This window comes from Festucalex cinctus, chromosome 5 (assembly GCF_051991245.1).
Source record: "Festucalex cinctus isolate MCC-2025b chromosome 5, RoL_Fcin_1.0, whole genome shotgun sequence".
Classification (NCBI taxonomy): domain Eukaryota; kingdom Metazoa; phylum Chordata; class Actinopteri; order Syngnathiformes; family Syngnathidae; genus Festucalex; species Festucalex cinctus.
In genome coordinates this window covers 9,982,635-9,995,595 of record NC_135415.1, presented here as the reverse complement: position 1 = coordinate 9,995,595, position 12,961 = coordinate 9,982,635, and the positions used below count along the sequence as shown (strand labels likewise).

The following is a 12,961-nucleotide window of genomic DNA, read 5'->3' as shown; positions in this document are numbered from 1 at the left end:
TTTTAAACAGATTTGTGAATAATGATGAAACTTGGCTATATTCTAATGCTAATTGCTACAAAACAGAAACAGATATAAATATACTTTTTTTCTGGATGAAAGAAGAGACCTTAATCTTTCTTTTGGTAGGTTCCATGTTTTGATATCAATAGAATACAATATTCTGTAGGCCTTGCAAAATCAGTCCAAATCCAGTCAAACAGGATTGCTTCTGTAAAAATGGCTGCCAGTCAATGAGTTAAATGGTAATCGCTAGCGCGCTAATGCTAATCACAATTGCTAACCGTTTAGTGTAGGCTAATTTTGTTGATGTTTAATAATGTTCACATACAAAAGAAATAATTAGTAAATTGTAAAAATATTTAGCTATTTTGATGTTGAAATGGAGATAAAGGAATTTAAAAGTTTATACTTCTTCCTACTCCTTTTCGAACATGTATGTCCAACTTATTACCAGACTGCTTCATGAGTGTCTTACTTTATATCTTTTCCTGCTTAATATGATGTTAAGTTTGCTTCAATTGCTTTTTTTCTTTATTATTATTTTTGATGTTTACAACTTGGCTTCACAATTTTTATTTTTATTAATTATTTTTAATTATTTTTGTTTTTGTCTTTTTTGATGTTTGAAATACAATTCAAAATCAGAAGCTAAAATAATTAAATAGTTAATAAAGGTAAATTATAAAATAAATATAATATAAGTCAATATAAATTATAAAAAATATATAATATATCAAATAAAATATATCAAATAAAAAAGTAAATATAAGTAAAATGATAAAAATAAAATAAATTAATAAACAAAATAAAAAATACAAATAAATAAATAACCCTAAATAAAGTTAACATAATAAATAGTAAGGGTGTCACGATTTCGATTTTTTATCGAAATCGATCGAAATTACGTCACGATTTCGAGCATCGAAATAGAAGAGAGGACACACGATTCGATGCCCCCCCCCCCCCCGCGCCCGCCGCCACCGCCGCCACCGCCACCTCCCAGGAAAGCAAATGAGACGCAGCCATTCAGCTACTAGCTAACGGCACTTGTTAGCTGACTTCTCCTGCAGTCATGATGGCAAGCGCGGACAGACACAGCAATGGTGCTTCAAGCCGCTCCCGCTTCTCTCGTCACCAGTTTGGAAACATTTTGCGTTCCCGGTGAGTTATGTCGACAACGTTCACGTTGTCGATAAAAAGACCACAGTTGCAAGATATGCTATGTGCGCGTACTGTACTCGGCCACGGTGTTACGCCCGGCTCGTCAAGGGGAAGGGAAGTAACACAATAACAGAAAATATAGAGTAGATAAACACGGGTCGACTTTAACATCTGAGTAGTTTTAATTGAAATTTCAGGCAGGGGTTTGACAAGGGAGTGAAAGTGGAAGGTGAACAAATAATAACCGCATTTGACAGAACTGACAGAACGGAGGAGAAACAACACGGATACACAATAGCGTCGCGCTGGCACAGTCGTCCAATCGGAGTGTCGCGCTGGCACAGTCGTCCAATCGGAGTGTCGCGCTGGCACAGTCCTCCAATCAGAGTGTCGCGCTGGCGCATTCAAACTGAAGTACCATTATACGGGCACCAGCCGACACAAACAAACACATACATACTAGGGGAGCGGAGCCGGCGGCGGGCCCGAGCCGACAGCCGTAACAACGGGAAACACGACAAACATGACGGGACATTTACGCAGGCATCACAAAGATTTAGATTTATCAAATTCAACTAGAAGTGGGAAAACAACGGTCCAACCAACTATTTCATCCTCATTTACAGTGAAACTTCCACACACTTCAGCTCGCGCGAAACGCCAGATCCATAGGTCTATTTATAGCAGCAGACCTGCAGCCTTGGAAAACGCTGGATTCAAACATTTAATTAGTGTACTTGAACCACGCTACAGTATGCCCAGCAACTGTAAATGTTGGGATATAGTTTGTTCAGGCTGTATTTGTTCCATGACTTTGGATACAATATATTTTTTGTTGTTGTTGCACATTGCACATTATTTTAAGAGGAACGCACAGCACACTGTTGTAACCAAAAACAGTCAATAGATGGCAGGCACCCACTGTGACTTTTTGTTTTTGTTTTTTTATTTTTTATTTTACACTTCAGTAAGAACAAGACGGTTAACTTTATATTGTAAATAAATTCTTTGAATTTGATCATTCCTGCCTAATGTCAATTATCATATATTACATAAATTTACACAAAAATAATATGGAAATTGCATCACCTATATGTAGCCGATCTTTTGAAATAAGATTTACTGTACAATGAATAGAACCAATGATCATAGACTAGCCTTAGCCTACAGAAGCATATGCCTCTGTGTTATAAAGTGGGGGAGCGGGAAAAAAAAAAAAAAAAAAAAAAATCGAAAAAAAAATCGAATCGTGACCCCAAAATCGAAATTTAAATCGAATCGTGGAGTTGGCGAATCGTGACACCCCTAATAAATAGAGTTAAAAAGAGCAATAAAATTGAAAACGCTCGCTGACCTGGCGGTGGCGGCGACGGTGCTGTTGGCTTTGCGCGCCGGCGCCTTCTTCTGATTGGCCGCCTTGGGCTGCTGGGCGGCGGCAGCGGCCTTGGGTTTCTTGTCGTCGTCGGGCTTGGCCTTTGCGGCAGCAGCGGAGGCGACCTTGTCGGAGGCGGCGGTCTTGTCCTTCTTCTTGTCCTTCTTCTCCTTCTTCTTCTTGGGCTTGCTGACGGGCGCCTGCGACAGGACGGCCAGCTGCTCGTGCACAGCCTTCAGCTGGAGGGAAAAGCTCGTTAGCGTCCGCGGGCGAGCGGACCGACCGACCGACCGACCGGCTCGAGCGAGGAGGAGGAGACGAGTAGAACGTTCTTGACCTGGGATTGGCCGGCAGCACCAACCTGCTCCTGTAGCTCAGCCAATCGCGTGGCGCGCTCCTCCTCCGAGTCGGACGACTCGTCTGAGGAGGAGTTGTTGCTGCTGTCGGACGAGGCCGTGCTTTTACTAACCAATGGCGTGGTGGACGGCGCCGACGCCTCCACGCCCTCGTCGGGGATCTTGGCGAAGCGCATCTCAAACACGTCCTGTGGGCGGGACAGCAGCACAACATGCTTGATCAAGTCGCAAATGGACCACAACAAACACGCAGATTTTTCATTCCCCCACAAATTCATTCCACGCGTGCAAAAAAATAAAATAAATAAATAAAATACAAATCAAATATTAAAATTCCATCATTCGCATCTTTTGGAGCTATTTGCAAGTTTGAGCTTATTATTATTATTATAAATATATATGTGGGATGTAACTGCTAACCTGCCAATAGCCAGATTGATAATTGTGATTGACTCAAGGGAGTTCTCCAGAAGATCAATCTGGGACCGCGCCATGGTAATTTGCTCGGGAAAGGCGGGGCATTCCATACAATACTTCCAGCTGATTGGATGATGCCACTGATCTCTCTCTGTCTCTGTCTCTGTCTCTCTCTACATACATACGTATATATATATATATATATATATATATATACACAGTGATACCTCGGCTGACGAACGCTTAAGCTCACGAACTTTTCGCCTCACGAACATTAAATTCGCGAGCATATAGTCTCTGCTGACGAACTAGTTTTCGGCGGACGAACCAAACCACGCGGTCAAACAGCACCACGGTGGCGGCCACGAGAAGCTGACGCACGCTCACGGCGTCCCAGTTCGTCACCCCCTTTCTTTTAGTGCGGACGCGGTTTGTGTTTGATAGATATTTTGGACCATATTGAGTGTACTTTTGCTATTATGGGACCGAAAAAGACACCACCACAGGCTAGTGTTAAGTCTAATGCTACGTTCTCACCAAAAGCGAGGGACGGCGGCGCGTTTGCATTGTAGTCAATGGAGTTCGCGCCACTAAAAAAAGCGAAAGTGCTATCACGTACCTCAAAAAAGGAGAAAATAGTGCCACGGCAGTTTAGTCCCAGGAAAGAGGTAAAAGTAGTTGGCGGTGCTCACTTTTTGTTGACTCGCTAAAGTGCTCCACTTCCTTGTTCACCAAGGGACACACCTCCTCCGCTCCGGTGAGCACGAAAGCGCGAATGAGCGGCAACCGTTCCATAAACACTCTACGCGGTGAAACGCTCGCGAATGAAGTAAGTCTACCATTGCTACCATCCTTAAGAACTACCATCACAAAGGTAAATAAAACGACTTTATTATACAGTACAGTTTATTTCTTTAATTACAATACAATAGCACATTTATTATACATAAAATAAGGTATATTTTTGTGTAGTTTTAAGGCTTATTTAGTAGAAAATTATGTTCTATAGGGACCTGGGAACGGATTATTCTCATTTTAATGGTTTCTTATGGGAAATAAATGTTCGGAAGACAAACTTTTCGCCTTAGCTGAGGTATCACTGTATGTATATGTATACATATATGTATATATATATATATATATATATATATATATATATATATATAATACATATATATATATATATATATGCATATATATGCATATATATATATATATATATGCATATATATGCATATATATATATATGCATATATATATATATAAATTATACTAGTGTTGTTCCGATACAGTTTTTTGGCTCCCGATACCGATACCTAGCTTTGCAGTATCGGCCGATACCGATACCATACCGATACCTAAGTTTTTTTTTTTCCCTCAACATGAAAAAGCTGTCCTGCCATTGGTTCACAGCATTCAAGGGCCAATAGGATATCTTAGATTGGCATGCAGTGAACATGTCACATATCAGTGAATGTCGTGCACGAGCAGGACACAAGATGTTGCCTCCAAAATCCTATATTAGTGTTAGAATTAATGGTATCGGCATGTTAGTTGTGAGTAGTCACCAATACCGATACCACTGTTTTAATGCAGTATCGGCACCTCTGCCGATACCAGTATCGGTATCGGAACAACACTATCAACTACTTAACTGTATGGAATGCTTATGAAAAACAATAAATGAAGCATAATTGCGAGCAGTTAAGATTGCTGGAGGTCAAAATGAGTTTTGATGACCAAAATAAAAAACAATTTACCGCTATCCACCATTTTGGTTATTTACTTTAGCCCAGAACACTATCAGGTCGGAACAGGTAAAAAACAACTGATATATCCGACTTCAGACCATATAAACAAGAGGACTTCTGACATTTCACAACTTGCCTTAAATACATGTATAAATTATAAGTGTTGTTCCGATACCGTTTTTTGGCCCCCGATACCGATTCCGATGCCCAGCTTTGCAGTATCGGCCGATACCGATAGCAACATTTTTTGTTTTTTTCCCTCAACATGAAAAAGCTGTCCTGCCATTGGTTCAGAGCATTCAAGAGCCAATAGGATATCTTAGATCATCAGCATGTAGTGAACATGTCACATATCAGTGAATGTCGTGCACAAGCAAGACACAAGATGCATCCAAAATCCTATATTAGCGTTGGAATTAATGGTATCGGCATGGTACTTGTGAGTATTCACCGATACCGATACCATTGTTTTAATGCAGTATCGGGGCCTCTGTCGATACCAGAATTTGTATCGGAACAACACTATAAATTATACGCTTCATTATGTTTAGTACAGGAGGAAACGTGTATATTTTTAATGAAAGAATTGTAACTGTAATTCAACAACAGCTGCATATCCCCAAACACCATGTTGCTCTGTGATTGATCAAGTCAAGTCAAGTAACCTTTATTTATATCGTGCTTTCAAACGGTTCGGATCAGTGGAAATCAACGGGCTTGATACGAGATGTATTCTCCGGAGTTTGTGCACTCACAAATACTGCGAGATGTTCATCTTGCAGAGCAAAGTTGGACGTACCTGCAGCTTTCGCGCCATGGCCACCACCTCGTGGTCGGGGGGGTTGTACTTGTAGCAGTTGGAGAACATTAACCGGACGTCGGTGGCGAAGCTCTGAGGGTCGCAGTACTCGCCTTTGTCCATCTTTTTCTGAAACAAAAGCCCACAAATGTCACCGCACCAAAAAAAAAAAAAATAAAATAAAATAATATATATATATATATATATGTATATATGTATATATGTATATATGTATATGTCACTTGAGATCTCCTCAATTTATTGGAAGTTTGAGGTTTCTGGGGTTGGCATAAGACTCTGGTTTTGTAACCACGCAGGAGGGGTTTGGTTGGTGCTGGATTTCACTTTGATGGATTGGATGTACTGGTTTCTATGGATCTCACTCTGCCTCATCGATCCTTCCCTCCTTCCTCTCTTTAGTTTTTCCTCTGGTCTCTTGAGATCTCTTTAATTTGTTGGAATTTAGAGGCTTCTGGGGTTGGCGTAAGACTTTGATTTTGTAACCATGGGGAAGGCAGGAAGTGTTTGGTCGGTGCTGGATTTCACTTTGATTTATCTTTCTTTTCTGTTTATCCTTTCTGACCTTTTCTCTGGTCTCCTGACCATTTGAACCTCACAACTCTGGCGAGACTCTGAAGTACCTGGTTAAGGTGAAGGGCAATGGGATTTTTATAAGGTTTTAGGTGAATTAATGAGTATATATTTATACGTATTTGCACGCACACACGCATGCAAACGCATGCACACAAACGCACGCACACATACACAAATAAATAAATATATATATATATATATATATATATATACACACACACACACACGCATACATATATACATACTAGTGTACTAGTGTTGTTCCTATACCGATACTGCATTAAAACAGTATCACTCACTCACTCACAGTAGCTTACATGTGTGAATGAGTGAGTGAAGAAAAAAAAATCCGTGCGTGCTTTCAAATTGCCGCTGGAGTGACGTCACGCAGCTGACACGTTCGCCCGGCCCCGTTTGCGACACCCCCCCCCCCCGCTCTGCGATTGGCTAGAGGGTTGTAAACACTGTTTACGTCCCGCTGTTTACAAAACAAACAAAAAATGGCAAAATACAGGCTGGGGAGGTGGGGGTTTAGGACAAAATTACCAAAAAAGATGAACAAAAACACAGATGTGTTGACTGAGAGAAAGTTAGTGTACATCCTGTATTTAAAAAGTGCATTTTCCTGAGTGAATCCGGCAGACAGCCCCTTTAACAGTATACTACTTTGGCTGTGTTACATACACATTACCCTGATATGGGTTTTTGTGGCTTAATTTGAAGCTACCTCTTACAAGTGGAGTAAAGCACTTTAGTTTCATTTGCACTGCGTAAAATTGATTTTATCTTTTAAGATCTTTGTTGTTACAGCAATAAGTAGAATTTTATTTATTTTTTTTTAATGTTTTTTTTTTTAATGTAAGACAGGAAAATAAATGTTATTGCAACATTATTTTTGTGCACTTCTGATGGCAACCTCCAAACTTATTGGGATGGTTTTGTTTAAAAAAAAAAAAAAAAAAAAAATTAGAAGCACTTTTTTTTCCTCAATACTTTGCCGAGGAATCGGATCGGGACTCGGTATCGGCAGATCGTTAAAATCAGGTGACTCAGACTCGGACGCAAAAAAATGTGATCGGGACATCCCTAATACATATATATATATATATATATATATATATATATATATAAATAAATAAGCATCCGGTGGCGTGGGTTACCCTGACGGTGCTGAGGTCCATGGGGTGCTTGATGATGTCGTGGTAGTCGTGTAGCTCCAGCGCTTCGGCGTCGACAGGCTTGTAGAAGGGCCACGCGTAGGCGGCGTGCTTTTTCGACAGCATCTCCTTCAAGATGGCGTCGCAGTGTTTCATCTGCTCGCCCAGCTTGCCCGCCTTCCTGCCTCCGCCACCGCCGCCGCCAGCTGCGCCGCCGACCACGTCGCCGGCCGCCGGCTCCTCGCCCGCCTCCCGCCGCACTTTGGCGGGCCGGGCGGCGGCCTCCCGGCGGGCCGAGGCCAGTTTGGCTGGCTTGACGTCCTGCGCACCGGGCGAGTCGGCGCGGCCCGCTGAAATGGCCGACGTGGTGGGCGTGGTAGTGTCGGCTTTCCTCTTCACGCCCTTCTTCTGTTGGCACACCAAAAGACCATTCTTGACATTGTTTTCATGGATCATCATTTGCAAACATGGACATTGCAGCGCCTCCTAAGGGCCAACAAGAAAAAAAAAAGAAACACTTCATTTCTGTCACTCAGAACGTGCAGCTCAAAATGTCACTCAGTAACGTGACCTCTTCGCTATTCATCTCATTGACTGCCACTTCAAACACATTTGCTCCCAAAAACGTGTATGTGTGTGTGTGTGTGTGTGGGTGTATATATATATATATATATATATATATATATATATATATATATATATATATATATATATATATATATATATAAATAATCGATTCATAAAAGAATCGAGATTCTCACTTATTAATCGAATCGATATTAATATCAAAAAAATCTATTTTATTAAAATTAGAAATTAAGAAGAAGGGGAAAAGGCAGTTGTAGCCCACATGTTGTTTTTGTGGAAAAAGGCACTTACAATACAAAATTAATAAATGTTTAAACAAAACAAAACAAAAAAAAACAAAAAAAAAAAAAGACACTTTAATGTCTCTATTTGTCATTTTGTCTTGCAAAGCAGACTGGAGTAGCTCATGACAATGCTGTGCATCACTGTAAATTGAAGCAGAAATCATTTGTCAATAAAATCCTTTTGAATCGAAAATCGTTTGAATCGAGAATCGATTCTGAATCGAATCGTAGACCCAAAAATCGTAACAGTCAAAGATTCCCAGCCCTAATATATCTATATATACATATCTATCTCTCTCTCTATATATATATATATACATATCTATCTCTCTCTCTCTCTATATATATATATATATATATATATATATTTATTTATTTATTAAGGGTGTTCAAAAAAATTGATTCGGCAATATATCGCGATACTACAGCACGCAATTCTCGAATCGGTTCAATAGGCAGCCGAATCGATTTTTTTAACATCCATTTTTGATGGAAAATATTCAACAAAACGTTTAACTTTCACACCTTAAGCATGGAAGAATGTTATAGGTCGCTTGCACATCGTAATGCATCATGGGAGTTTTTTCTTCGGGCGCCATCTTGGGTGTCCGCCGGTTCACAAGGTACACTCGTGAGTTACACGGTAGAGCTTATCAACCTGATGTCATTTACGCAGTATTTTCACGATTTACCGGAAGATCAAAAACAACGATACAGGCAGAAGGTGTCTCTGTGTGGTGGGATTGATCCTAATTACGTCCTGACCAAGGGTGATTTTTTTTTTGACGGAGAAAGCTTGCTGGCCAAATGTGACTTCTCTGGACATTTTTCACTACCTCGTGTTGACAACATGCTCCATAACACGCCAACAAATCCCTGGAGGCTTACAATTATTTTGTAAGCGGGTGGATACAGAGTGTAAACTTTAACATCGCATCAGAAGAAACTGTTGCTGTTGCACGTAAGTAAACCACATGGTGTTGGTAATTCTGCACACAAAAATATTGATTTGTTCTCAGGCTTCCTGTTATCATTGTGTTTACATGCACAGCTGGGTTTACCTGATGTGGTTTTTCTAATCATTTTAGAACAGGCAAATATGGCAGAGCGTATAAGAATAAAAAGTAACTATGCACAGCCTCCCCGTGGCTTAATTAAATTTAATGCTACCCTTTCACTAGTTACATGTTACTTAATCAACTTATTCTAAATGGTTAAGGTTAACCACTCTCAGAGGACGTATTTTTAGTTTCAGTTTCCAGTACAATAAAACGTGTTCATGGTAACTACTGAGCATACTGACAGCTTTTCTTATGATCTCACGGTTAAGGAGGCTGTCACAACACCCAATTTCTGTCTGGTGCCGGATGGCAACAATTCCCATCACTTGTCACGACAACACCAATATTATTACCAGGTATGTATGGCTTTACTTTTTGTAGTTTCTTATTTAATTCTATGTTTCATATTTTCATTACAATGTTTGTAATATTTTCAGATTCAGGCACAGATGAGTTTAACTGGACGGGACTTCTGCGACTTTGTGGTGTGGACAAAGTGTGATTGAGCGAGTCCACCCAGATCGCTCGTTTTGGCCAGCTGGAAAAGCCAGAGTTTTTTTTTTCCCCAAAGTCCCCTCCTTACCTGAACTGCTCGGGAGAGCATTTACTAGATCAGCAGTGGACTTCCAGTGTTCCTGCTCAGCCGCTGTCACCTACCACTTGCTCATGTACTTCAAAGATGCGGAATAAAGTAGTTTTTTGTGCTGCAGCAGATTGTAAAATCAAATGATATCACTTGAAGTGTGCCAATCTAGACTGCCAAAAGGACAGTGGTTTTGTGACAAGTGTGAAACAAGGATTATTGGGAAAACTGTAACACAGTACTGGTACTTGTCTTACATTAAACAAATTTAAAAGAGAGCAACTTTTTCCTCTGTACATAGTATAATGAAAGTCATTGCGTACCCCATCAACATTACATCATACCGTCATCAGGATGGTAGGCACCTGTGCTAAAATAAATACATTAATTAACAGTTCAATTTTATCCCTGAAATTACTACATCTAATCATTATTCACTTCATTTTTTGTGCTTTTAGAAATAATAGAGATTTATGCCATTACTTTAAGAGGGACCATATTGCACATTGAGTCAAATCCTGTCATTTGTATTATGTATAGCTTTGTAAACAAACCCAACAATAGAATTTGTATAAACGCTGCCTTTATTAGCGCCAAACAAACAGTCGCATGTTGTCCTCCTCCAATGCTTTGATGCTCGCCTTCGTTTCCATCATGTCATTGGCAATCAAGTCGGTGTGGCATGAGATCCCTAAAGAAAAAAATAAAGAAAAAATCACAAAAAAATACGGTACCAGTAATAGGTTTAATATAGTAAAGTAGTATAGTTTTTTTGTCAGTGTAAAAGAAATGTACACATTTTGTTGCATTTTTTAATGTATGAACATTGCTACAGGCAAATACTTATTTCTATAAACACTTCCAAATGTCTCTAAAATATAAGGTGCGTGTACACACACAAACATAAACACATACATTTACTCATGCATACAATATATCATGTAATGAATTCTGAGTGGCATACCAGAGTCAATGATGTCAGCAGTACTTGAGGGTACAGGTTACTGGAGCCATCTGGCTGCATAACTGCAACAATCTCTGCCACTTCGAGTCGTCTTTTCTTTGCTTGTCTCTCCTGTGCACGTTCATATCTTGGCACCGACTGGGCTGAGACATAGATGTTGTAACTTGGGACCCAACTTTAATGTTGGAGCCCAGTCGGGATGATTGGACAGAAAAACGGGCGCAGGGCGACCTGTTAAAATAAACAAATATATAAACAAATAAAATATGGAAAGACTGGTTATTTTACCGCAGTAGGGTGGCCGTGAATAAGTTATTTAGCATGATGTGTAGGCTACCGGGGGTCTGTTTTCTTGCATCACCCCCTTCTGTCTCTTTTTTCCAAGTTTACATTTTGCCACCAAAAAACATGTTATCGGCATTAAGAGCCCAAGACTAATCAATCCAATTTCAGCAGTAAACACTTTGCACTGGCACTACTTGGGTGAAAATGTTCGATGTTAGCTTTCGGCTAACGTCCGCTAGCCAGCTTGTACTACCGAACTTGCTTGCTCATGAATCCAAAACATAAGCAACTTGCCCATATATGGGCGGTCGAAACGTTATTAATCCTCATGCATTAAATAAAGGTAAACAAGCTTACCGCTCACAAAGTGATGGCTGCACACACGAGCCCAAAGTAACGACTTCCCTCCGGAGTCCGCACTCCTCTGTCTCCAGGCCCTGGTTCCTAATTACTTTCGGAATTCGGAAGAAAGGCCGACCATTTTCCCCCTTGGCTTTGTTCGAACAGCCAACGATGCAGCAACAATGTACCATTTTAAACGCAGACAACAAACGTGATAGATACGTGTTAGACCGAATCACTACGTAAATGGAGGTCACCCAGCATGGCGACTACGACAAATCCGAGGCGGAAGTGACGACATGTGCAAGCGACCTATATTAATGCAGTGGTTCTCAATTATTTTCCGTCATGCCCCCCCGAGGAAGAAGCAAACATCTCGCGCCCCTCCACCCCCCATTCGCTTCGTCATATTTCCTTGTCTTAGCTTTCGGGCGGGAAGCACTGTATTAATGTAACATTTAGCCTTTATATTTCAATGCTGTTCAAACATGAAAAATGTTACAACCTGTTTGTTCAATACAGTGGCTCACAGTTATAAGACTGAAGTTTCAGATCAATAAATAATACATTTTCATACAAATCTTACAGTGTACTTGTATAAGTTTACTGAATGGTATTTTCTAAATTCACACTCAATGAGCTGCTTTGCGAAGTAACGTTTGCGTTAGCGTCATGTTCAACCTCATCTGTCCCGCATAATAAAGTTAGGTAAAGTTGCCGGGCAGCTAATTTACTGAATCACCTAAAGTAACATTAAACAACCCTCAAATAATATATCAAACGCTATTCGTTATTTTGTTTGTGTGTGTGAGGCTACGTGCTGCAACTGGTTGGTAAATAAGCACAGTATGAGATTTTTATTTTTAATGCTACATGCTCTGTGATGCATTTTTCATTTTACAGTATTTTAATGTTTAGTACTGTTTGTTTGTTTATTGAACATATAAACATAACAAACAAACAAGTAGCAAATAACATGTGCAAAGGGAGTAGGAAGAAGTTAAAAACTTATCTAGCCTACTCCTTATTCTCTGTATCTTTTAACTTATTTCATTATTAAATACAGTAAATTAATACATTACAATAAAAGAATGTGTAATCCTGCTCGTGTAGACAATTACACTTTAACATACGTACATTAGTCAGTAGCGTATGTACATGAATTTCTTAGGCATACACAATAATACATCCTCATACTCACGTATACAATTTTCATTACACTTTCCTTACAATAATGCTCTTGA

General features: G+C 39.9%; 1 protein-coding gene and 1 long non-coding RNA gene across 3 annotated transcripts in view; one reads left to right on the top strand and one right to left on the bottom strand.

The window, feature by feature from the left end:
• Nucleotides 1-12,961, bottom strand: part of LOC144018630 (bromodomain-containing protein 3-like) — a 32,264-nt gene that overhangs the window by 3,964 nt on the left and 15,339 nt on the right. Inside the window, exons 7-10 of one of the 2 annotated variants that reach the window (XM_077521003.1) lie at nucleotides 7,614-8,018; nucleotides 5,860-5,988; nucleotides 2,874-3,080; nucleotides 2,519-2,775 (exon numbers count right to left, since the gene is read on the bottom strand). In XM_077521003.1, the coding sequence (XP_077377129.1) occupies nucleotides 2,519-2,775; nucleotides 2,874-3,080; nucleotides 5,860-5,988; nucleotides 7,614-8,018 (998 nt within the window). The remainder of the gene's footprint in view (nucleotides 1-2,518; nucleotides 2,776-2,873; nucleotides 3,081-5,859; nucleotides 5,989-7,613; nucleotides 8,019-12,961) is intronic. The other variant, XM_077521004.1, reaches the window with a different exon arrangement.
• Nucleotides 9,048-11,027, top strand: LOC144018632 (uncharacterized). Its single transcript, XR_013283486.1, has 3 exons — nucleotides 9,048-9,443; nucleotides 9,813-9,899; nucleotides 9,981-11,027. It is a non-coding gene; the product is annotated as an uncharacterized LOC144018632 (long non-coding RNA).